Source organism: Phocoena sinus, chromosome 10 (genome assembly GCF_008692025.1).
Source record: "Phocoena sinus isolate mPhoSin1 chromosome 10, mPhoSin1.pri, whole genome shotgun sequence".
In the NCBI taxonomy this organism is placed as follows: Eukaryota; Metazoa; Chordata; class Mammalia; order Artiodactyla; family Phocoenidae; genus Phocoena; species Phocoena sinus.
In genome coordinates, this window is record NC_045772.1 from 8,402,395 (window position 1) to 8,429,307 (window position 26,913).

Genomic DNA, 26,913 nt, shown 5'->3' on the forward strand with positions numbered 1-26,913 from the left:
GCAATTTTCCTGTAAATCTAAAACTTTTCTAAAATTTAAATAAAAATTGCATTTAGAACTTTAAAAAATGCCCAGAAGCAAAAAGAAAATATAAAACACCTAGGAATAAATCTAATTAAGGAGGTAAAAACCTGTACTCACAAAACTATGACTCTGATGAAAGAAACTGAAGACGACACAAACAGATGGAACAATAAACTGTGTTCATGGATTAGAAGAATTAATATTGTTAAAATGACCAAACTACCCAAGGGAATTAACACATTCAATGCAATCCCTATCAAAATATCAATGACATTTTTCACAGAACTATAACAAATAATTATAAAATTTGTATGGAAACACAAAAGGTCCCAAATAACCAAAACAATCTTGAGAAAGAACTAAGCTGGAGGTGTACTCCCTGATTTCAAACTATACTACAAAGCTACAGTCATCAAAACAGTATACTACTGACACAAAAACAGAACCATAGGTCAATGGAACAGAATAGAGAGCCCAGAAATGAACCCACACTTATATGGACAATTAATCTATGACAAAGGAGGCAAGAATATACAATGGGAAAAGACAGCCTCTTCAATAAATGGTGTCAGGAAACGTGGATAGCTACATGCAAAAGAATTAATAATGAGCATTGGCAAGGATGTGGAGAAAAGGTAACCCTTGTGCACTGTTAGTGGGAATGTTAATTGGTGCAGCCATTATAGAAAACAGTATGGAGTTTCCTCAAAAATTAAAAATAGAACTACCATATGATCCAGCAATTCCACTCCTAATTAGAAAAGATATATGCACCCCTATGTTCATTGCAGCAGTGTTTACAATAGCCAAGATATGGAAGCAATATCTTGTCCCATCAATAGATGAATGGATAAAGATGATGTGGTATACAAGGGGGGAAAGGAGGGGGTGGGATGAATTGGGAGACTGGGATTGACATACATACACTAATATGTATAAAACAGATAACTAATGAGAACCTGCTGTATAGCACAGGGAACTCCATTTCACTGTACAGTAGAAACTAACACAACATTATAAAACAATTATACCCCTATTTAAAAAAAAAAAAAAGATGATGTGGTGTATAAATGATGGAATATTACTCAGAATGAAATCTTGCCATCTCCAACAACATGGATGGACCTAGAGGACATTACGCTAAGTTAAATAAGTCAACAGACAAATACTGTATGGTTTCACTTATATTTGGAATCTAAAAACAAAAGAACAAAACATAACAATAGAAACAGAATCACAGAGAACAAACAGGTGCTTGCCAGAGGGGAGGGGGTGGGGAGAGGGAAGAAATAAGTGAGGAAAGTTACGTGGTACACAGTTGCAAAATAAGTGAGTCACAGGTATGAACTGTACAGTGTGGGGAATATATTTAATAAATATGTAATATTGTTTTATGGTGATATATCATAAATAGACTTATGGTGATCACTTTGAAATGCATAAAAGTACCAGATCACTATGTTGTATAACAGGAACTAACATAGTGTTGTAGGTCAATCATACTTCAAAAACAAACAAACTCATAGAAAAAGAGATCAGATTTGTGGTTACCAGAAGTGGGGAGTAGGGGCAAGGGGAACTGGATGAAGGCAGTCAAAAGGTACAAACTTCCACTTACAGAATAAAGAAGTACTAGGGATGGAATGTACAACGTGATAAACATAATGAATGCTGCTGTATGTTATATATGAAAATTGTTAGGAGAGTAAATCCTAAGAGTTCACATCACAAAGAAAAAATTTTTAATTAAAAAATTAAACTTCTTTAATTTTGTATATCTTTACTAAGCTTACTGTGGTAATCATTTCATGATATATGTAAGTCAAATCATTATGCTGTACACCTTAAATTTACACAGTGCTGTATGTCAATTATTCCTCAATAAAACTAGAAGAAAAAAATCACCTTAAACTCATTATCCAAGAGACCACACTATTTCACTATATAGCTTTCCAGCCTTTTTTTTTTTTTAACTTTTTACTATTCTTTTTTCTTTTTTTTGGTACGTGGGCCTCTCACTGTTGTGGCCTCCCCCGTTGCGGAGCACAGGCTCCGCACGCGCAGGCTCAGCGGCCATGGCTTATGGGCCCAGCCGCTCCGCAGCATGTGGTATCTTCCCAGACCGGGGCACGACCCCATGTCCCCTGCATTGGCAGGCGGACTCTCAACCACTGCGCCACCAGGGAAGCCCTTACTATTCATTTTTTATGTTGACTCATTCCCAATTCTCTGGTTGGTTCAAGTTCAGGATGCACTCACCTATGGTAGGCAGACCAAACCAACAGCAATGTCCTCAAGTCTGTCTGCTCCCCAACTAACCAGCAAGAAGAGAGGAAGGTTGGCGAACACTCCTGAGCTCAGAAAGGAAAATGACATTTTCTGAATACTTTCTTCATGTCAGACCCTGGATTTACATACTGTTCTGGAGACACCTATCCTCTGTGCTTCCACTGAAGGATATCTGGCTCTCTTGGTTATTGTATGAAATCTACCATCAGCCAGGGAAAGAGGGCAGTAAGTGCCCAGGTGTCTGACTGCAGCTGAACAGAAGACAGTGGTCCCACAGTCTGCCAAGACCCTGATTTCTGGATGGTTCAGATCCTGGGGCTTGCATCATTGGTTAACTGAATTCAGTCTAATCTTTGAGATGCCATGAGTGTTGTCTCTTCTCAGGAACCTGAAGCCCACCCAAATGCCTTTAATTAAAATGTTAAAATAACAAAATTGTACTTAAGAGTATATCACAACACAGCCACTAAGGAGAACAGTATGGAGGTTCCTTAAGAAACTAAAAATGGAACTACCATACAACCCAGCAATCCCACTACTGGGCATATACCCTGAGAAAACCATAATTCAAAAAGAGACATGTACCACAATGTTCATTGCAGCACTATTTACAGTAGCCAGGATATGAAAGCAACCTAAGTATCCATAGACAGATGAATGGATAAAGAAGATGTGGCACATATATACAATGGAATACTACTCAGCCATAAAAAAACTAAATTGAGTTATCTGTAGTGAGGTGGATGGACCTAGAGTCTGTCCTACAGAGTGAAGTGAGTCAGAAAGAGAAAAACAAATACCATATGCTAACACATATGTATGGAATCTTAAAAGAAAAATGGCTCTGGGATTCCCTGGTGGCGCAGTGGTTGAGAGTCTGCCTGACGATGCGGGGGACACGGATTCGTGCCCCGGTCCGGGAAGATCCCACATGCCGTGGAGTGGCTGGGCCCGTGAGCCATGGCCGCTGAGCCTGCGCGTCCAGAGCCTGTGCTCCGCAACGGGAGAGGCCACAACAGTGAGAGGCCCGCGTACGGCAAAAAAAAAAAAAAAAAAAGGTTCTGATGAACCTAGGGGCAGGACAAGAATAAAGATGCAGATGTAGAGAATGGACTTGAGGAAACGGGGAGCGGGAAGGGCAAGCTGGGACGAAGTGAGAGAGTAACATTGACATATATACACTACCAAATGTAAAATAGGTAGCTGGTGGGAAGCAGCTGCATAGCACAGGGAGATCAGCTTGATGCTTTGTGACCACCTAGAGGGGTGACAGACGCAAGAGGGAGGGGATATGGGGATATACGTATGCATATAGCTTATTCACTTTGTTATACAGCAGAAACTAACACAACATTGTAAAGCAATTATACTCCAATAAAGATGTTACAAAAAAAGAGTATATCACAAGTATATAATTATAAAACCAAGAGAATGGAAGAGGAAAGAAGACACACAAACCCACCCACTCAAATAGCCTAGGAAGAAAAACCAGCCAAACCACCAATCACTAGAGATCAGAACTGTCAGAACAAGACTGTCATCTATTTTCTATGAGGAAATTTATTAACTAAAATCCACGGTATCTGGTATCCCCAGTGTGTCTGGTATGTTATAGAAGCTCTCAGATTACGATGCACTGATAGTAGCTGCTTCCTCTCCAGAGGCCTGTACTAGAGAAGGAAGTAGACGGGGTGTCTGAACAGCGCCCAGTGATTAACTCCTTGTGCGAGACCTAGTAGTTTCAAACATCCCTTCCAGATGCTCACAAGAGAGGACTAAGAGTAATCGAACTGTTCCTGGAAGAATTGAAATATCACATGGCTCCGGGCGGTCCATACCTGCTTGCCACCCTGAACTGCACTTAGAATTTGGCTTTGGGGCTTCTCTGGTGGCGCAGTGGTTGGGGGTCCGCCTGCCGATGCGGAGGACGCGGGTTCTTGCCGCGGTCCGGGAGGGTCCTGCATGCCGCGGGGCGGCTGGGCCCGTGAGCCGTGGCCGCTGGGCCTGCGCGTGCGGAGCCTGTGCTCCGCAACGGGAGAGGCCCCAGCAGTGAGAGGCCCGTGTACTGCAAAAAAAATAAAAAAAAAAAATTTTTTTTTTTAAAAATTTGTCTTTAAGGATCACCTCCTATTCTTCCCCACAGGTTGAGTTCTTCACTCAGGCTGCCTTTGACTTGATACAACTGGGGCCGATTCTGCCTCTTCTCCCTCACGACACTCCCACTCCTGACCACTAGGTGACCCAAGGGTGGAGGTGCGGGGGGGGGGGGAGGAGAAGCACCAACTCAGAGCAGCTCTGATGCCTCTGCTTCACTCTCAACCATGTGTATGGACTGTCTCAGCTGCGTCACTCTTCCTCCTCACAACGGTATTTGAAGAAATGGCAAGTTTTCTTACAAGACAGGTGCCCTAACACTCCACCGCTCCTCATGTGACAAGGGCTTCCTTGGAGGTTGGCTCTCCAGTTTATCTCTGTTCCTCAGACTGGGTGTCCAAAATAGAACATAAGGCCACGGGTCTGGAACAGCGTGCCTTTTCCGGACGCTACACTACCATTAACACAACCTAAAACTGTCTTCCCTCACTGGCAACTACTTCTGGCTCATACTGAATTGAAGTTATTTACATTTACCTTAATTTTATCTTCATTTTGGCCACATCGTTTCAATCTATTTTGGTTAAGTGAGATCTTAAGCTATCTTACCAAGTAAACGTATTGGTTAATTGTCCTAGTTCTGTGTCATCTGCAAATCTGAGAAATAAGCTTTCTTCCTTTTCATCTATGCTGAATAAACATGCACAATAGGCAGGGCTAAGGATAGAAGCCTATGTCATAACACTACTGCTCTCCTTCCAGGTGGATGATCACTCTCTCACCTTTGGCTGCAGCTGGTTCAACCAGCTATCAGGACCAGAGACTGTCAAACGCCTTGATGAGATCAGTATGGCCAGTTAGCATGTCCTTGATATATAAGCCTTAACCAAAGATCAAGTGAAGCTGGGCACAACTTCAGCTAAGCCTGATGATCACATCAGCTTTCTCTGAAAATTTACCATAGCTCTAAATTTCATTACTTATTCTCATCAGATACAACTGAAATGCAGGTATCCAGCTATAATGAATCACTGAATCCAGATTATTTTGCTAGGCCTAGATCAAATTCACTTTCAGAAGAGAGGACCAGGAATTTGTTCACCATCTTGCAATTGCAATCAAGGGAACGTGTAAAAAGGACTAGACTAGCTGGAAAATATGCCTTGAAAGAGCAGAGTGCAAACTATAAGCTACATTTATTACGAAAATTTGTGTTGCCGTGAAAAAGAGTCCAACCACAATGCAATTTATTTCTGCATTGCAAACTTGAGAAATGTGAAAGCACCATGGAAAGAAAAGTGCTGTATTAATTTACGATAACAACTCTTCTTTTTTTTTTTTAATATTTATTTATTATTTTAAGTTGCGGCACACGGGATCCTCATTGAGGCATGTAGGATTTTTCATTGCGGCGCATGGGCTTCCCTCTAGTTGTGGCGTGTGGGTTTTCTCTTCTCTAGCTGTGACGCACAGGCTCCAGGGTGCGTGGGCTCTGTAGTTTGTGGCACTTGTGCTCTAGTTGAGGCGCATGAGCTCGAGGGCTTAGGTGCCCCCGCAGCATGTGGGATCTTAGTTCCCTGACCAGGGAATGAACCCGCGTCCCCTGAAGTGTAAGGAGGATTCTCTACCACTGGACCACCAGGGAAGTCCCTATGGTAACAATTCTTGAGATAAAATAAGGCACTAGAGTAACAGTTTTTATGACTCGGCAAAAAATGTTAACAGAGCCAACAACGGTTTTTTGTTTAATTCTCTTCCAACTCTACAGACATAATTCTGCCTTCACCTTCATTACACTTTCATATGGTCTTAACAGGGGATGCACCTCCTCTTCTAAGAATCTCCGTACCTGCCAAAGAAGAAAGCAAATGCAAGACAAAAGAACACGTTAAGTTTTGAGAATCCTTTTTTCAATGTCAATTCATAACACTGAGACCTTATTTGATAAACTTTTATGCCACCACTGAGCTTCTATTTTTCTCAACTCCCTGTCAGAAATCTCTCCCTAGACACAGGCAGCTCACCCCATCAGGCCCACCAGGCTGCCCCTCCCCACAAACCAGCCTGGCTGTGTCCTTTCAGTTGGTCTCACCATTCTCCACCCGTTTACCCAAGCTAAAATCAGCACTGCTTCTACCCTCCTCCCCATTCAACTAGCTTCCAAGTGACTAACATCTTAAACAGCCCTCGAACCTGTGCCCCGTGTGCACGTACCCTGGCCTTGGCTCAAAGCCCTCGTCACCGACTGCTTACCCACTGTAGCAGCCGCCTTATTGGTCTCCTGACCTCCAGTTTAAGTCCTTCAAATCCAATACACCAGAGTGACTTGAATATAAATGATAAGCTCCCGTCTGTCTTCTACTTCAAATCCTAACTGCTTCCAGGGCACCTGATAATCTGGCAACTCTCTCTTATGCTGGACGTCCACGCATTTGCCATCTCCTCTCACCCTGGTGTTCCCTACAAGTAACTCCTACCTGTCCTTAAGATTCAGCTCAGATGTCATGTCTTCCAAGAAGTCTTTCCTAACTTCTTCTAATCTAGGGCTGTCTCCTTTGTGATCCCCAAAAAGATGTGCTTCCCTCAATTCCTGCACGTGTAGCTTGGTATTCTAAGCCTTCACCATTAAGTTTTGAGCTCCCTGAAGATAAGGATTATCTATTCATCTTTAAAGCACCAGAATTAAACACAGCAGCCAAACACAATCTGAGCACCTAGTCTGTACTCGATAAACGTTTTTGAATTAACCCATAGTCTCCAAAAGGCCAAAGAGGAAAAGTGACAGACATTTACTGAATAGTTACTATGCACCAAGCTAGGCCTTTCAGTCCACGCTCTGAGATATGTATCTCTATCCTACCAGCCAGTAAAAGTAGGCAGTCAAGACTGAACCCAAATCTACCTGACAGTAAAAACCCAGTCTTTGTCCATTACACCACAGCTCCAGACCAAAAGAGAATTCAGAGAAATCCACTGGGAGAAACACTTAAGGCAGCTCAAAACAACCAAATCTTTCAATTTTAGCCAGCAACCTACTCTGAATTCTTTCTAACTAGCCCCATTCTCAGCATACCTCCCATGAAGCAGAAACATTATATTAATAGATAATATTGCAGGCTCTTTGTACACCCAGCAGTGTACAAAGAGGGCACCTGGGGAAGACTGCAGCACCACAGAAGTGTTCTGATGTTTACCTGCTGGGATGCACGACCGGTGAAAGAAGAAGGATCCAGTAAGTGGTCCAACTGGGAGTGAATGGGACTGAAGTAGGCATCAGCCTGGATACGCTCTATGAGGTCATTGTCACCCCCTTCCTGCTTGACCACAGCAGCTGCCTGATGGGAGAGCACTCTGATTCTCTCATGGCAATCCTGGGAAGACAAGGAGTATGGTTGGCTTGCTAGTGACAGGCATTTGAGGGTCCATGCTGTCTATAGCAGCTGGAGCAAAGGCCTCCTCCAAAGTTTCATGAACCATCTGCCCTTGTATCCTGCCCAATTCCCAGCATTTCCTATGGAAATTCAGACCTAATTTCTTCACTGAAAGTGGATCTTTTCTACAAGTGATTAAGCAATTCACTTTTTAATAAACCGAGTTCACCGCCATCACCCTCCAAAGATAAGCCTGTTCTAGGGCAGCATATGGTCACTGTTCTGCACCAATACCATGACTGAAGGTAGTAACAGAGACAGCTTCGTCCATCCTTCTTTGGGAAGGAGAAAGCAGGACTTAAGGTGTACTTTGTTTACCCAGGAGCATGAGGGGTTACAAACCTGGCGGTTACCTCCAGCTTTCACCATGGCCATAATGATGTTCTCTGTGGCCATGAAAGGCAGCTCTTGCCGAATGCGCCGCTCAATTACCTGTACGAGTGAAGCACCAAGAAGGATGCCTCAGGTTACAAGGTCATACACACAGTAGGACATCAGCTATGACCAAAACGATACACAGCAGGGACACGAACTACCATATCTATGGATTGTCTTATGCTACACTGTTATTTTTCAGTTTTCTCATAATCCAGAGTATTATTTTGATTTTAAAAAGGAATATTGACTTGAGTAAACTTTTCAAAGTTGCTTCATCAGAATGATTCCTAAAACCTCAAGTCTGCTCAATTTCAGTGCCTGACTTTAGGAGCCAAGTACAGCATGGGAACAAACCCACCTGCCTCAGGTACTCACAAACAGACCAACGGAGCAGTCTACTCTGCCCGTCACAGCAGAGCTGATGACTCGCTGGTGGACAATTTTCAGCCAATTCGAAGCACTTCTTCTTCCCTCTTCTATAAACATGTCTGTGAAACCCACAGACCTAGTTCCCTAGAGCTTATGCCACAACCTGAAGAGTGAGCTCTGCTGGGGAAGAGCTCCTACTGGACCAGAATCCAGCTCCTCCAACACGCTCACTCCAGAGCAGAAGGCCACCCACCCCGCCACATTCCAACCCCTCCCTCATACTGTGCTTTTTCACGGAGGCCTCTTACTCTGGGGTACACCACCAAGCCTTCAGAAATGTTCTGCAGCGTATTCAGTATCGTATCTGCAGTGAGAAATGCCTCGGCCAAACACATTCGTCTAGAAAACAAACAGCCAATTCAGTTATCGCTTCAAGCAAATAACGATTTCCATGAAATGGAGGGTATGCCCCGAGAAGCTGCCCTGATTGCTACTGATTTCTCACGCCAGATGTGCTACTTGGACAATTTCAACTACCCCAATATCCTAATGACCCTCAAATCTACCACCTCTTGGGGCTTCCCTGGTGGCGCAGTTGTTGAGAGTCTGCCTGCCGATGCAGCGGACACGGGTTCGTGCCCCGGTCCGGGAGGATCCCACATGCCGCGGAGCGGCTGGGCCTGTGAGCCATGGCCGCTGAGCTTGTGCGTCCGGAGCCTGTGCTCCGCAACGGGAGAGGCCACAACAGTGAGAGGCTCGCGTACAGCAAAAAAAAAAAAAAAAAAAAATCTACCATCTCTTGACTAAGACCACTTGCCCAAGCACCAGACCACATACCCATTTGGAGAGCTCCACCTGGCTGATCTGTAGGTTCCCCAGACCCAGAACTGCATTCAGCCACTTTTCCACTGCCTGCTGCTCACCACCTCACCCCACGCCTCCTCTCCCTGTAGCTCCTGACAAGGGAAATGGCACCAGCACCCCGTCACCATCTTAACTCTCACTCCAGTCAACCGCCAAGGCCAGCCCACCCGACATCGATTTCATATCCACATCCTCTCCAGTTACATGGCCACTGTGCCAGTGTGTACTCGGATTTTTTTTTTTAAAGATTTTTATTTCATGTGGACCGTTTTTAAAGTCTTTACTGAAGACTTTAGAGTCGTTGTTACAATATTGCTTCTGTTTTGTTTTGGTGTTTTGGCCGTGAGGCATGTGGGGTCTTAGCTCCCAGACCAGGGATCAAACCCGCACACCCTGCATTGGAAGGTGAAGCTTTAACCACTGGACCTACCAGGGAAGAACCTGGATTCGTTTTTTTTTTAAATAAATTTATTTATTTATTTATTTAATTTCGGCTGAGTTGGGTCTTTGTTGCTGTGCGTGGGCTTTCTCTAGTTGCAGCAAGCAGGGGCTACTCTTCGTTGCGGTGTGTGGGCTTCTCATTGCATTGGTTTCTCTTGCTGTGGAGCACGGGCTCTAGGCGTGTGGGTTTCAGCAGTTGTGGCTCGCAGGCTCTAGAGCACAGCCTCCGTAGTTGTGGCTCATGGGCTTAGTTGCTCTACAGCATGTGGGATTTTTCCGGACCAGGGCTCAAACCCGTGTCCCCTGCATTGGCAGGCGGATTCTTAACCACTGCACCACCAGGGAAGCCCCTGGACTTGGATTTTTAAAGTAGCCTCCTAACTTGTTCTGATCAGCTCTCTGTCCCCTTACAACTGATTCTCCAAATTGGTGCAGGGTACTTTAGCGTGCACATCTGATTAGGTCACAGCCTGCTAAAAAACAGTCAATGGCTGACTTCCGAATGAGTTCACATGTTTTATTCCCATAAACCCTGGAATATGCACACACCCCAGAGACCTAGCTTTAACTCTGATCAATTCCTCTCAAGAAATTCCAGCAGAATACAAGCAAACTAGGGTAATGAATCTGCTTTTGAATATTAATAAGTATATATATACACAAAGCAGAAAATCACGTGCATGCTGGTACCTTATTAGTAACTACAAATTACTCCTGACCCATCTCATAACTAATTAAGATGTTGCTGTGTCAAGACACCACACCTGACATCCCCCTGCCTTCAGAACAGTTATCTTTGGGACTCCCCTAGAGGTCCAGCGGTTAGGACTTCGCCTTCAATGCGGGGGGTGCGGGTTCCATCCTCGGTCGGGGGGCTGGGATCCCACATGCCTCACAGCCAAAAATAAACCCACAAAAAACATAAAAGAAAAACAGAAGCAATACTGTAACAAGTTCAATAAAGACTTAAAAAGAAAAAGAAAGAGCAACATCTGAACTCCTTTTCAGGGCCTAGAAGGCCCTTCATAAACTGGCTGCTACCCAAGAGCACGTCCGACCTCATCTCCTGCTACAGACTTCATTCTCCAGGGCTACCGGACTAGTAGTAACTCCCCCAACTGTTCTTTCTACTGCTCTGTGCCTTTATACGTGCTCCCAATCTTGTCTCAAATGTTAAAAAATGCCTAGATTTCTTAAGTCTAAAGCATCACCTCTGTGAAGCTTCCCTCAACTCCTCCACCACCCCTCCCTCCGCTTTGCCCCCACAAGGATTACTCTGTATATATTTTGATTCGAACACATATCACACTCTTCCTTCTATGTTCTTGCCTCCCTATTAGACTCCAGGCTCCTCAGGGACAAGGAGGGAATACAGAGATGCTCATGAAGTCCTGATGCTTCCAGGCCCCTCTTGGTCCTCCCACAACTTGCTGTATGTGACACCCCCGTTCCACTGACCGGTTGGCACTATCATCCAGTGTGCGTTCAAACCACTGCACAGATGCTGTCTGCAGCGGGTCCATGACAAGGGTCATGAGGTGACGGGCCAGGCTGCAGCACCGCTCCGAGCGCATAGGGTTCCGCTTGTATGGCATTGCACTTGAGCCTGTCCATGTAAAGGAGAAGAAGCAAAGGCAGGAAGACCTCAGGGGACAGTGGACGGCCGAGCACGCTCCTGGTGGAACTGCTTACACGCGCCCGCGGACCTCCTGGCATCTCGCGGTGTTCCCAGGTCTCCACACAACACTCACCAATCTGCTGTTTTTCAAAGGGTTCCTCCAGCTCCTTGAGGCTTGCCAGGAGTCGTATGTCAGTACAAATCTGGGGAAAAGCAGGAGCACAGGCATCACCCACACTCTTAGTATGTGGGGTCTGGGGCAGGGACTGGACTGATGGAGGAGGTGAGCTCTTTGGGAGCCCGCCGAGCTGAAGCGCAGCATGTCCTCCCCGAGGGAGACTCCTCTCAGCTCCTGAAGAGCTGGCATTCGGGGAGCACGGAGTGTTCTGGTGAAACACTGTGTAGGATTATCACGGACGGACAATGGTAAGATGAACTTAATGAGAACATGGAAACTAGTCCTTCCTTTTAACACACCTTCACTTAAGAGGCTTCACTGACCAGCCCCAAATTGCTATGAGTGATATCTGACATCTCTCAAAAGCCACAATGAAGTTGAAGTGAGGCTGGGCGGGTCTATCTGCGGCGTCCAACACTCCCATTATTACCACCACTCACCTTGTGCACCGATGCCCCCAAGCCGGCCAGCACGGACAGCACCTCAATATCTATTTTTCGTGTATAGGTCTGCCCTGTGATGATGAAAGCCCTAGTAATGAATAGAAAAGAGTCTCACGTGAAAATATTCCAAAATGTGACTGTGTCAAACAAATGAGCAAAAACAGACTGAGCGAAAGCTTGGTGCCACTGGAGCGCTAAGTCACACTGAGCCCAGGACCTCGCTGATATGTGGCTCCAGGAACAAACTGCTCTTCCACCCTTTTTACTGATACCCAGACAGCCGCCCTGACCCCAGGAGGAAACACGGTCCAGCGAGCCTCTGTCCTGCTGCAGTCCAGTGAAGTGCCTGAAGCAAGGAGCCATGGGGGAGCCTGTAGCCCTCACTGCAAATAGCCAGACTGAGACCAACCCATCGGAGGTCCTCAGTAAAACACAAAACAGCAACAATACGGGTAAGGCTACTCTACTGAACTCAGAACTAAACAGCTTCCTTTTTTCTTATAAATTATAAGAAATATAATAGAATCCAGACTATAAGAATAAAACCCAGGTTAGAGATGGAAGGAAATGGGCGGAAGGACAGAGAAAGAATTTAAAAAAACAACAAAAAAATTTAAGGTCAAATCTAGAGGAATAGTATCTTTCATTACTTAACAAGGAGGCCAACACTTTTCCCACTTACCTACCTCTTAAATCCTGCCTTTTCTGTCACCATCTTGTCAAGCTGCTCTACCTTGGAAAGAAAAGACATCCCTATAGAAATTCAGGTGTGTCTAGTAGGAGAATATCTTGACAAGTCATCCTGCCCAGGTTTTGGCCTTCACTACCTGCTTCCAGTCCAGACTCCACCCATTCCAGGTTCAATCGCTCCTACCATCCTGGAGGTCAGCTTTGTCTCTGGTGCTCCTACAGTTGAGTTTGTATCACCCAGGTCACTTTCAGAATACCTTTTGGTCATCTCCCTCGAAGAGCTGCAGGAAGCTGGCCTGGGTGCCAGTGGTGCCCTTCACTCCTCGGAAGCGCAGGTCATCTCGGACACGCTTCAAGTTCTGGAGATCCATGCAAAGATCTTGAATCCAAAGACAGCAACGTTTCCCAACTGTGGTCAGCTGAGCAGGCCTGAAAACAACCCAAAGAGAACGCAGAGAGGTCTCAAACCAGTGACTTATTTCATAAAACCTTCATTGCTTCTTCTAATAATCACTGCTACCTCTGGGAAGGGCAAGAATTAAAGTAAGAGACAGAGAAACCAGTGAAGACAAAACAAGAGCTAAAAAGTTTAAGCAAATAAGTTAAGCAAATTCAATGTCATTTATAAATATTCAAAGGTTATAGAACTAAAGGGCTACTAGCATAGTTCTTTCTTCACCATCAAGAGGCACTATAAGGGCAGAGACAATGTCTGTTTTGTTTGTCCCCAGGCCTTGGCAAGAAATACACACGTACCAAACATTTGCCAAGCATCTAATGTGTTCTTGGTATTGGAAATACAACAAAGAACAAAACAGACAAGTGGAGCTCATATTATCATGTAAACAAGTAAACAAACAAGATAACTGTTCATTTTTTTTTTTTTTTTTTTTGCGGTATGCGGGCCTCTCACTGTTGTGGCCTCTCCCGTTGCTGGGCACAGGCTCCGGACGCGCAGGCTCAGCGGCCATGGCTCACAGGCCCAGCCGCTCCGCGGCATGTGGGATCTTCCCGGACCAGGGCACGAACCCATGTCCCCTGCATCGGCAGGCGGACTCTCAACCACTGCGCCACCAGGGAAGCCCGATAACTGTTCATTTTTAAAATGCTATCAAAAAATAAAACAAGGGGCTTCCCTGCTGGCACAGTGGTTGAGAGTCCACCTGCTGATGCAGGGGACATGGGAAGATCTCACATGCCACGGAGTGGCTAGGTCCGTGAGCCATGGCCGCTGAGCCTGCGCGTCCGGAGCCTGTGTTCCGCAGTGGGAGAGGCCACAACAGTGAGAGGCCCGCGTACCGCAAAAAAAAAATAAATAAATAAAAAATAAAATAAAATAAAACAAGGATGACGATACTGGAGATTGTGACTCTAGACTGACAGTAAAGAAAGCGCTATGTAAAGAGTCCAGATCTGACGAAGAAGGACTTCCCCGGTGGCGCAGTGGTTAAGACTCCGCCTGCCAATGCAGGGGACGTGGGTTTGAGCCCTGGTCTGGGAGGATCCCACATGCCACGGAGCAACTAAGCCTGTGTGCCACAACTACTGAGACTGCGCTCTGGAGCTCACAAGCCACAACTACTGAGCCCATGCACCGCAACTACTGAAGCCCGCAGGCCTACAGCCTGTGCTCCACAGAGAGAGAAGCCACCGCAATGAGAAGCCCACGCATCGCAACGAAGAGGAGCCCCTGCTCGCTGCAACTAGAGAAAGCCCGCATGCAGCAACAAAGACCCAACACAGCCAAAAATAAAAAAAAAATAAAACAACAACAACAAAAAAGATCCAATGAAGAGCCCAGTCAAACTGTGGAGAATAATCCCAAAACACACACAACCAGAGGACTCTAACATAATAGCTAATGGCTTTGTCGTCAGTCTGAGGTCTAAATCAATCTATTGCATGTCTGTTTATAACATAAAACAATTATGCGTAAACTGCAATAAAGTCAGAGTTCTGTTAGATGACCTAGCCTACTCCGTATGGGATTTCTCTTCTATTAGGCTAATGAGACTGACAGCTGGCGACACCAAGGCACCCCACTAGGAATGTCTATAGTATACACATCAAAAGTTAGGACGCATATTCCCAAATCAATCTTATGGTAGTTTTCCTTGTTAACTTCTGCTACTAGATTATTGGTACAAGCAAAGAAAAAAATACAGTTGCATGGACCTATTCATAGGAGCATTATACATAATAATAGCAACAGAGTGGAAACAAGCCAAATGTCCAGCAACTGGTGAATAGATAATGTAAAAATAAATTAAGTACTGACACATGCTACATGGATAAACACTGAAAACACTATGGTAAGTGAAAAGAAGCCAGTCACAAGAAGATGAATATTATATGATTCGACTTAAACTAAGTGTCTAAAAGAGACAAATCCATAGACAGAAAACACATTTGTGGTTGCCAGGAGCTAGCGAATGGGGGGAATGGGGGAATGGGAGGGAATGCTAATGGGTACAGGTCTTCTGGGGGGCGGTGATGGAAATATTCTGAAATTATATACTGGTAATGACTGCATGAACTCTGTAAATATACAAAAAACCATTGAACTGTATACTTCAAATGGATGAATTTTATGGTATGTCAGTTATATCTCAATAAAGCTGTTTCTTTTCAATTGCAGGGACTCACACATTCTGAGGTCATATCTACGCAGCAATACCATTTTCTGAGTTTTTAACGGCTGCTAACTGTGGCAGCAGGTATCTCTCATGAATCCATCCCCAGAGGAATACTGGAATGCCTGCATTCCCTGAGCACTCTCCAAAAGATGCAGGAGAAGAGGAGCTGCAGCGCAGGTGACGCTAGGTGTGTATGGAGCCAGCACAGAATGCAATATTTGTCATGGCCCAGCCATACACACTGAGCACTGACTCCTTCACAGGAACAAATCCTTCTGGTTTCTGCTACTAATAATGAAGGCTCTAATTTTAAGGAAGATTAAACTCAATAGGCTTTCCTAAGTTACAGGGGATGATACCCTTGTTGCCATAGCAACACCCCATTAAAACATAAGGCAGGGCTTCCCTGGTGGCGCAGTGGTTGAGAGTCCGCCTGCCGATGCAGGGGACACAGGTTCGTGCCCCGGTCCGGGAAGATCCCACATGCCGCGAAGCAGCTGGGCCCGTGAGCCATGGCCGCTGAGCCTGCGCGTCCGGAGCCTGTGCTCTGTAACGGGAGAGGCCACAACGGTGACAGGCCCGCGTACCGCAAAAAAAAAAAAAAAAAAGAATGGAATCACTGAATCAAGAATACTTGCTTGAGAGGCAGAGTGGAAACAGATCCAAGAAGGGAGCAATCAGAGGCTCCCCCTTCCTGGGGCCTAAACTGGGAGAGCCCCTCCTTCCCTCCTGCTCATGCCGCAGGAAGGTACCCATCTAAAACTCTGGTCCTTCATAGTTACCCCAACTAGCTGTCTACTGTCCTAACCTGCAAAACCATCTGGGCTGACTCTACTAACCAGCATTGGATTCCTGGAGTGGGAAAGGAGGGATCAGGCCCTGTGACCCAAACAGGATCTGCTCTCCAACCTCCTCCTTGCCCCTAAAAGATCTCCCTGTAGGCAAAGGAGATACCAGAAGTGTTAGATTATTAAATTAAGGAAAAAAAAAAAAAAGAATACTTTCTGTATACATATTTTCCAGTGAAACGAACCACTAGATTTACTCTCTAAGCAGTATAGCTTTTAAGGTAGGTATAAGGTTCATTCCTCACAGGCACCCCAAGTGCTTATGTTTTGAGATTTCTCACCTCCAGGTTACCATGCAGAAGGGAGAACTGAAGGAATACATGGAAGCTGGATGCACATAAACAAGCCCAATTCCCAAGAGGTAACCCTCTCACTTACTGGAAATGTGTGAAACCTAAGGTGGGAAGATCAGCTCGTTCCTTGGCAAAGTCGGCAAGCCGAGAGATCACCCTGGCAAGCTGCAAGGAAGACCATGTGCGAGAAGGAGTGAATTCAGGCTGAGCACTTGCATAAACAGGAACTAAACTTGGAGACAATTTCATATACAATTACACCTCCAGCTCACAGAAGGCAGAAGCCATATTTTTTCATTTTCATCTTTGTATCTTAAAGTGCCTTGAAGAGTTCATACTAACCAACATTCAGAAACTGAGTTGACTACCTAAAATGTCACGAATTATTTCTGCACAGTTTTACCACCACTGGCACGTTCATGAAGAAAAACAGGACAAAATCATAAATCTGACCCACATATTCCAGCCACGTGCTGCTGGTTACACTTTGTTCACTTAAAAGGCTATGCTTTAAAAAGCATTAACTTATATAGTGATTTAGCTCAAGAAGACATAATTAGTTATACAGGTTAGATCGAGGATCACTCATCTGAGTAAACAATAACTTATTTAGATTTACATTGTGCTGCTTTACATCGTGGTGCCCATCTCCTGTCACAGGGAATCTTAGGACTGGTAAGAAACTTCTGTCAACTTCTTACCTTTGGCAAAAGCAGGTCAAATGCATTTCTAAGAATAATCAAGTCCTGCAAGGGAAATGCAGTGATCTTACATTAATCGGCTTTGCCCAAACAACATTATGACATGACACTTTCTGGCCATCACCACTGGGTTTCTAACCTAGTTGCCTATCTCACTTTCAGCAACACACTGTGCAAGCCAGAAGATGCTGACAGAAATTCTCCTCTGATTACTGTTTTAAAAGCACACCAACTTAGAGAGCAGTACGACTGGAATCTATAAGCACAAAGGCTTTATACTTACAAAGCCCTATTTATGTGGTATCTAATGGAACGGGAAAATGATAAGGGGTATGCCCCATCGTGAATACGGCAAAGATGTCCAGGTCAACAGGGTTTATACCTTCCCGAAGATTAGTGTTTGCGTTTCTGAGAAGAATACATAGGGGTTAAAAAAAAAAAAAAATCCATAAGGCACATCTCATTAGTTTCCACTCCCTTTTTTTCAGGTCAATCATTGCTAACAAAAAAAAGTCATGAACTACAAGATCTAGGTTTAGGAAATTTAAAGCTGTTCCTGGGGGTTTAGGAGATGTAAGTGTTGCAGGCAACTCCAACACATGTTTATGAGACAGTAATTGTTGAGCCCAACTACATGCTGGGTCATTTTAAAAGGATACTCCAAGTTAGAGAACTGTTGTTCTCCCATTATCTGATTCACCAATTACACATCGATGCCTTTAATTACGTACCACATTAGACAAAAAATGTTACTTGGGGCAACTTAGAAATTACGGCTTCTTTCTGAACTGCAAGTGTATCTGGATTCTAACTTCTAGTCCCACGGGTGCCCTGCAATAAGGGCAGAGCTTTGGAGCCACTCTACCCAGGCCTGAATCCTTTCCAGCTGCAAAACCTAGAGCAAGTTCTTCAACTTCTACACTTCCTCATCTGTGGCAATGGGGAAAATAAAGCCAAAGCCAAAGACTACATATTCTGAATCCATTTATATGAAATTTCGAGAAAAGGCACAACTATAGACACAGAAAGCAGGTCAGTGGTTGTTTGAAACTGGAAGCAGGAGTGAAGATTGACTGTAAAACAAGCAAAATAGAACTTCTTGGCGTGAGGGATATGCTCGAAAACTGGAGTGTGGTGAGGCTGAATGATTGCATAAATTTACTAAAGCTCACTGAACTGTACCTTTAAAATGGGTAAACTTATGGTATTAAATTATACCTCAATAAAGCTATTTAAAAATGGAGATAACAGAATCTATCTCTTATGCCTTTTGTGAAGAAAAAATGAAGTAATACATAGAAAGTGCTCAGAATAGTGCTGGGCACCTAGTAAACTTAGGAAAATGTTTGCTGTTACTTTCTCGTGTTTGACTATGAGACACTTTTGCTAATTAAAGGACTTAAGAATTATAATGTAATTATTTCTTTTTTTCAGAAGTCTTGGCAAAGAGTAAAAAGGACTTTGGAAAGGAAATCCCTTTGGAAAACTACTTTGGCCACTAAAATGCTAAGATCTCGGCTTACGTCCAGCATACCAATGCATAGGCAGTGTCTATACGTCTCATTTTATGGAGGTCATTAGGGGCTTATAGTTTAGATTGGAAGGATACCAAAAGCAGAAAATTCCTGAGCACTGAGATCCTAAGATCTATGGAGTCGCTTCCTAAAATGGACAAAATCAAAGAAAATTTATAAATGCATTATAAACACTGAGTCTAAGCGGAAACAAAACAACATCACGGGCTCCTACTGTATTGTCTCCAACATAGCAGGAGGTGGCACCAAGATGAATAATGCCAGCAGCTCTGGGGCAGCAGTGGGCAAACGTGTGCACATGAGCCATCACATCATGTCGTAACTGCTTCTCCTCCTCAGCTGCCATCTTGAAGTCAATGTTGTCCAGGTTTGATTTCATCTCCTGGATTTGTTCATCTGTGATAGGCAAACCCAATGTCTGCAGAACAGGCAAAATAAAATAAAATAACTTCTTGTAGCACAATTATTTGAATTGAAGTGACACTGAAAAAAAAATTGGTTCATGTTAAGCATTTATGCCCTACCTTCCAATTCTTAAACTAAAATTGGGGCAACTAAACTAAAAGGACATGGGGAGAAGGAGACAACTTTCTAAATGAATCATGGTAAATTATATTCTAAGGGAACTCCAATATATAAAACAATGCAATCCTGATTTTTGTTCCCTCTGTCCCTACGTCTCTGCTCACTCCCTCACAGGTCTGGTCTCTGGGCTCAAACGCCATCTCCTCAGAGGGGTCTTTCCCGACTTCCATGTGAAATACCCTTCTTTTGTGCACTCTCTATCTATCCCTTTAGCCTGTTGCTTTTTAATTTATTTAATTAATTTATTTTTGGCTGTGTTGGGTCTTCGCTGCTACATGTGGGCTTTCTCTAGTTGTGGCGAGTGGGGGCTACTCTTTGTTGTGGAGCACAGGCTCTAGGCGCGTGGGCTTCAGTAGTTGTGGCACATGGGCTCAGTAGTTGTGGCACACAGGCTTAGTTGCTCCGCGGCGTGTGGGATCTTCCCGGACCAGGGCTTGAACCCATGTCCCCTGCATTGGCAGGTGGATTCTTAACTACTGCACCACCAGGGAAGTCCTAGCCTGGTTTTATTTAGAGCACTTATCACCACATGACATTTTTACAAATCTATTAGCCTGTCTCTCCCCTCTAGAACGTATATACACTCTCTGAGAGAAGAGTTTTGTGGTATTTATTGCTTACTCTTTAGTGCTTGGCACATAAGTGCCCAAAGTGTAGCATCCAGGCCACAGCTTTACATTTGATCTAGATGGATTTAGCCAGAGAAACCAAAATTAGGAATGCTATTAGTGTCTTTGCCAACAAATTATGTGCAGAAAATTCAGTGCCACTGAAAGCAATTCCGGGGCTTCCCTGGTGGCGCAGCAGTTTAGAATCTGCCTGCCAATGCAGTGAACACAGGTTCGAGCCCTGGTCCAGGAAGATCCCACATGCTGCGGAACAACTAAGCCCGTGTACCACAACTACTGAGCCTGAGTGCCACAACTACTGAAGCTCACGTGCCTAGAGCCCGTGCACAACAAAAAGTAGCCCTTGCTCGCCGCAACTAGAGAAAGCCTGCGCGCAGCAACAAAGACCCAACGCAGCCAAAAATAAAAATAAATAAATTAAAAAAAAAAAAAAAGCAAGCAATTCCGGGAGATACAAATGAGAAAATAAACACATCAACATCTTACATTCATCTATCACTGAAAAAATCAGGCTGACAAAAAATAGCTGGCAGCCCACAGGCAGCTCAGAACCCTGGAGCCAAGTATTGAATATGTACATTGGTGAAATTTATCCAAACCTCACTTGAAAGCCCCAAGGCCTGGCCCTGGGAAGGGGCTCACATCTTAAGACCTACCTTGGCCAAGATGATAGCTACTAGTCAGATGTAGCTATTTACATTTAAACTAGTAAAAATTTAAAAGTAAAAACTCAGGACTTCCCTGGCAGTCCAGTGGTTAAGAGTCGGAGCTCCTACTGTAGGGGGCGCAGGTTCGATCCCTGGTGGGGGAACTAAGATCCCACATGCCGCTCAGCCCAGCCGGAAAAAAAAAAGGAAAGTAAAAATTCAATTCCTCAGTCACACTAGCCACATCTGGCCAAGCTGCCTTGGATTTTTAGTCATCAGACATGACATCTCAGGGCTCCTCCCAAAGCAAAGCAGCAGGGGGCAGCGTGGCCAAAATGCTTCCTATCCCCAAGCAATGTGTCTTCTCAAAATTTATTCCCTACTCCTAATTTTCAGCACTTCTCCTAATCTCTCATCGCTCAAGTTTTTTTTTTTTAACTACTGAATTATGATGTAATTTATGCTGTTAATTTTGACAACGTAGCTAATAGATAATCCAAACTCAGAAGATATCAAAATTGTATGCATTTCAGGCAATGTATATATAGACTGGGCAGAGGAAAGGACACATATTCGGACTCTACATTTCAATCCCAGCTTGAAGCTTTTACTAGCTATGTTGAGTGGCAAAATCTTAAGAGTGCCACCACCCTTATCTACATGGAGTACTAAGTAAAACAGAAAATAGAGTACATGCTAGTACATAACAAACCACAACACACTTAATGCTCTTGTCTACTATCTATTATTGTTATCTGAGCCCAGTTTATGAAATCTCTCTGTGCCTCCATTCTATCCTCTGTAAAACAGGAATAAGTTACTTATTGTAAAGAATTGTTTTGAGGATTAGTAAACTATTAATTTTTAATCTTCAAACTGCCAGGCACACACATAGCAGGCACTGTAGAACTGTCTACTACTTTTTTTTATTAATTGGAATATAGTTGATTTACGATGTTGTGCTAGTTTCAGGTGTACACCAAAGTGAATCAGTTATACATATACATATATCTCTCTCTTTTAGATTCTTTTCCATACAGGCCATTACAGAGCATTCTGTCTGCTAGTGTTGTACTACTTTATTTTCTTGAGCATAGTGATAGGAAGGGGGTAAAATCTAAGAAGAAAGTTTCCTGTTTGGGGACCGTGTACCTCGGTCCTAGGCACGTACTCAAGATTGTTTCCAGGTTTACTAAATGTCATTTGGGTACTGCCATCTTGCTTGTTGTGGCATTTTCCTCTGAAACTTTACAGCTCTGTGGATCACCTTCAGTTTCCTTCAGCTCCTCTGCAAAGGCCCGTCTGTAGCTATTTCTGAAATCGTTGGGCTAAATAGGTCTACATGCAGCTCTTATAAGAGAACCCATACATCTCATTTAATAACCCTGATTCTCCCTCCCCAGAGGCAGACGGCAGCAGAGAGAAGCAGAAACGGTGGCCCAGGAAACATGGATTTTGTAGTGACGGTCCGGTCTCAGACAACACTGAGGCACCGTGGAGGGCGAAGTGGCTGAGCGCTCAGTCAGGCTCTGCACGGGACACGGGTTCACACCCGGGTTCCGCTATCAATGGTTAGGAGCAAATAACGCGCTGGGCATCATCGAGGCTTGGTCTTCTTCCCTACCATGTGGGAAAACCACCACCTAGCTTGCAAAGTCTTTACGGGTTAACGGGGGAAAGACGTGTACAGAAACGAGCACAACGGCACGGAACGAGCGCTCGGCTATGTACTCTTGCAGAAACCGCCAAGATACTCCCTGAAACGGGTAACTGCACTTCTTGCCGCCCCCTGTGCGCCTCGAACCCTCGATGATTAAAACACGTGAGGCAACAGGTGGCGGCTTCCGGGTCTCCTGCCCTGGGCTTCCTGGGGCCTCTGCTCCTCTGGAATAACGGGGAGGCTGCCTCCGGAGGCTCAGCCGGCGCTCGGCACCCAACCCGGCACGTGCGGGGCCGGGCCCGCCTACAGCTCCGGAGCACTTTACCTGCTCGGCTTCCGCCAGCCACAGCCAGAGCTGCCGCCAGGTCCGGAATTTGTACCTGTCGCTAAACACGAAGCACATCTCCGGGCTGGCATAACGGGAGGCAAGCGGCGAGCGGTAGCTGTCGTGCCCGCAGGCCGCCTCCCGCCCGCCACCGTCTCCCCCCGCCGCCATCCCGAACACACGACCCCGCCGAGGCCAGACGGGGACCCGAGGACGGAAGCGGAAGTCCGGGAGCGGAACACCCTCCGCTTGGTCCCGCCCCCGGGGTTCCGGGAGACCCGAGTCCTCAAGGTTGTTCAGTTTCGGCGGTTGGTTGTTGACGGTTAAGGAGTTTCTCTTGGTTTACTAGAAACGTGATTAGCGCTTCATAAGTTACTCAGCAGCTCTGCGTCTCAGTCTCCCCATCTGAAAAAAGGTACATTAAGACCCGCCTTTAAGATTCCTGTGAGGATTGGGTATCATCAGATCGATGTCTGCTTCACTTAGAAAGCCCTCTGTGTTTGCTATTATATTGTCGCCTAATCCCTCCCACGCTTCTACCGCCTGCCTGACCCCAGCGCGCTTCTGAGGAGAAAGGAAGATGCCCAAGGGAAACCGGCATTTATTGAGGGCCAAGTAGGCCCCTTGCGCGAAAGTGCAGTAAGAATGGATTTCAGCAAGCGCTGGAACTGAGACTCATAGACGCCGATGACTTGCTCACGGTCGCCCAGCTAATAAATGGAGCCGCCCGACTTCAGATTCTGACTCTGAGCCATCACGCTGTGTAGTTCCCAGCATACACCGTGCCGGGTCACACCACTGGCTTGGTGAAGGCATTCCCCCGTCCTGGAACACTTCTCTCTGTCACTGCGTCTTACGTAAGGCCCAGATGGTCCCACTCTTCCCTCTGGTTGGCCACTAATAATAAAACCACTGACGTTTATGTAAGTTTCACTAGGCATCAGGCACTGTCCTGAGTGCCTTACACATGGGATCCTCATTACATCCATGTGAGGATCCTGAGTTGTTAAGGTACTATTAAATGAAATAATATACTACTCTCCAGTGCAGAGTAAGTGCTCAGTAAATGCTCGCCATTATTATGATCCCCATTTTGCAGATGACAAAGCGAAGGCATGGGTAGGTTGAGTGTCTTGAGATTGCTCATGTAGAAGGGCAAGAGCTAGGAGTTAAGTGCAGGGGGATAGGCTCCAGGCTCATGGTTCTTACCAGATTCAAAGGTACTGTGCTACAGTAGCAGGTCCTATACTGCTTTGAAATTACCTGTTTCTGAGTGTCTCACTATGAAGGGAGGTCCATTTTGAATTCTCAGCTTGTTTGCTGAGGTGAATGGCCCCTTTCCCAGTAACCATAATACTTCAGGAATATTAAAAGCTGCTGATTAGAACTCAAGACTTCCAAGATCTTGTCTTTGACAATAACTATTTTCCTGTCGCCTTTCCATTCCTGCTTTAAAATTTTCACGATTTACTCAAAAACTCATGGACCACCCCTGTAAGTGTTCTCCCTCCCCACCTCTGGGATTTCATATAGGTCTCTCATAACTCTCACCAGAGTTCAGTGTTGTTGGCCTTTCCCATCAATGGCAAACTCGGTGCAGGTGGAGATCATGCCTGCCTTGGTCCCCCGTATCCCTGGCAGGTGGATCCCGCACAGGACCTAACGTAGTGTAGGTGCTCAGTAAATATTCGCTTGGTGAGTGAATGCTGCCCAAAGGAGCCTAGCACACAAAGGGAAACAAGGCCCACAGTCGCCAAGATACAAGTTAGATCCTGACATTGCCATTCCTCTTCCCCCAGCCTCTCACATCCTTCAGTGTCCTCATGCCATAGATCCTTCATGTCTCCACCTGGGCTTCAGAATTGTCATAATGGACCGCAGCACCAATCCCAGAATACTGTGGCCATCAGAGAAGCCCATCAGCTACCTGGGCTTAGCACCCACATCTTCTACCTCCCTCTGGAGCTGCAGAGGGTTGCTTTTGGGGATGAGGGCAGACAATTCTGGAAAGAAGATGACTACTCCCTGCAACTTCCAGGGCTGTCATTGCTGTGCTGTGCTGAGTTTATTCTCCTTGCTTTCCACGGTGACTACTGCAAACTACTGTCTCCTCAGTTTTCCAGCCTCTCTCCCGGCTCTGCTGTACTTTGCTGTTACTTTTCCTCCTCCAATAGGAGTTTCTGTCTCCAATCTCTCCATTCAGGAAAGGATCTTTCTCTTTCAATTATTTTATCGAATCTGTCCAGTTCTGCCTCCCTTCTTTTTTTTTTTTAAACGCACATATCTCTTCCACTATAGAAACACCTTCACTTGCTGTTACCCCCTTAACACAAAAGCTCTTTCTGGCCGCCTCTTCACCAACTGGCATTGATGTCACTAGCTGTGTGACTTGGGCGATGACCTATAATCTTTTGGCACTTGGGTCTTCTTACCTGTGAAATACGGCTCATGACCCGCAGGTGTAGAGTGAGGAGCAAAGGCAGGTGACATAGATGGTGACATCCTAGCTCAGTGTCTGGGGCTCCTGTATTCAACACGTTTGTTCCCCTCCCTTCTTTATTCCTTAGCACTGTGATGCAGCTTCTGCCCTCTCGTCTCCTCTAAACCGCACTCATTGATCACCAGGAACTTCCTCTAATAATTCAGAAGTCCCTTTGCCATAATCTGTTTGCCTATTTGCATAAAGGATCACTAATAAAGGCTATGTGGAGGTGGGTGGGGTGGACACGCAGGGAACGGGATAGGCCAGGTAACCGGGAGCAAGCTTCCCAATGTACATCTTTAAATCATTTTGATTTTTGAGTCAAGTAGTTTTCCTTTTTCCTGTATTAAGTCACCCCTTTTGGCTGATTGAAATATTTAGCATTTTTGACAACCCCTCCCTCCTGCTTTGAAAACTAAAGTATACTGATTCTCCTCCCTTTCTGACTGCTCTTTCTTTGACGATCCTTCCTTCTCACACTCCTGGAAAAGGAAGTGGTGGGAATTTCCTCAAGATTTAACCCACCTTTACTCCCCTTGGAAACCGTATGTCTGCAAGTCTTATCTTCTGAGTCCACAGGTTTCTCCAAATTTTTTTTTTAAATGTAAATTTATTTATTTGGCTGTGTTGGGTCTTTGTTGCTGTGCACGGGCTTTCTCTAGTTGCGGCAAGTGGGGTCTTTTCTTGTTGCGGAGCATGGGCTCTAGGCACACAGGCTTCAGTAGTTGTGGCTCGCGGGCTCTAAAGCGCAGGCTCAGTAGTTGTGGCGCACGGGCTTAGTTGCTCTGCAGCATGTGGGATCTTCCCAGACCAGGGCTTGAACCCGTGTCCCCTGCATTGGCAGGTGGATTCTTAACCACTGCGCCACCAAGGAGGTCCCCAAAATTTTGGTTCTTAATCTTCAAAGGCCACCTAGACACTTGCAGCTGGTTGTCAGTGTTATCTAAAGCAACATCTCTAAATCGGGAATTTTATTTATTTATTTATAAACCTAATGAACCTAATATAGGGCAAGGTTATTTATTTTTTAAATATTTATTTAGGCTGTGCTGGGTCTTACTTGTGGCACATGGGGTGTTTTAGTTGCGGCATGCAGACTTCTTAGTTGCAGCATGTGGACTCTTAGTTGTGTCATGAGAACTCTTAGTTGCGGCATGCATGTGGGATCTAGGTCCCCGACCAGGGATCGAACCTGGGCCCCCTGAATTGGGAGCGTGGTGTGTTACCCACTGGACCACCAGGGAAGTCCCTAAATCGGGAATTTTACATCTATCCTTTTGTTTTTATTTCAGGCTTTTAAAATACCTAGTTTCTTAAATTCTGTTACTCATGAGGATCGTTCATTTCACAGTGGTGCCTAGTGTGTGCCAAGCATTGTACTAGGCACTGGGATATAGTGGTCAGCTGATGAGGCTTGAGTGGAGAGGGCAAAGGTGAAAAGAGAGGGAGGTAAATTTGGAGGAGCAGGTGGAAGGCAGACCACGGGAACCTGGTAGGAAATAAGGATATTTAGGGTTTTATTCTAAGCAATAGAAAACCACGAAAAGTTGTAGGCTGGAGGATGACTTCATCAGATTTATGTTTTGAAAAATATCTCAGCTCTTGTGTGTAGAAGGGATTGGGGGTGGGGAACTGGAGTGAATGCCAAATGAGAAACCAGTTGGGCTAATGCAGTGGACTAGGTGAGACCTAGGGGTGTAGATGATCTAGCCTGGACAAAGGAAGTTAAGTGGCAGAGGAAATGAAGAAAAGG

The 26,913-nt window shown here is 45.1% G+C and overlaps 1 protein-coding gene across 2 annotated transcripts; it reads right to left on the reverse strand.

Moving 5' to 3' along the window:
• Positions 1-6,125: 6,125 nt before the first annotated feature.
• Positions 6,126-22,897, reverse strand: ADSL (adenylosuccinate lyase). Of its 2 annotated transcripts, XM_032644764.1 has the most exons (13): positions 22,679-22,897; positions 19,047-19,250; positions 17,298-17,342; positions 16,682-16,761; positions 13,077-13,248; positions 12,816-12,862; positions 12,127-12,217; positions 11,642-11,711; positions 11,349-11,496; positions 8,894-8,984; positions 8,181-8,270; positions 7,602-7,778; positions 6,126-6,256 (listed from the first exon to the last, which is right to left on the reverse strand). In XM_032644764.1, exons 1-13 carry the CDS (start codon positions 22,847-22,849, stop codon positions 6,170-6,172), a joined length of 1,473 nt encoding a protein of 490 aa, XP_032500655.1. In that variant the 5' UTR covers positions 22,850-22,897; the 3' UTR covers positions 6,126-6,169. The 2 variants fall into 2 exon arrangements, with proteins under 2 accessions (XP_032500655.1, XP_032500656.1); XM_032644765.1 differs by lacking the exon at positions 17,298-17,342 and having other exon boundaries at positions 22,679-22,887.
• Positions 22,898-26,913: the final 4,016 nt, after the last annotated feature.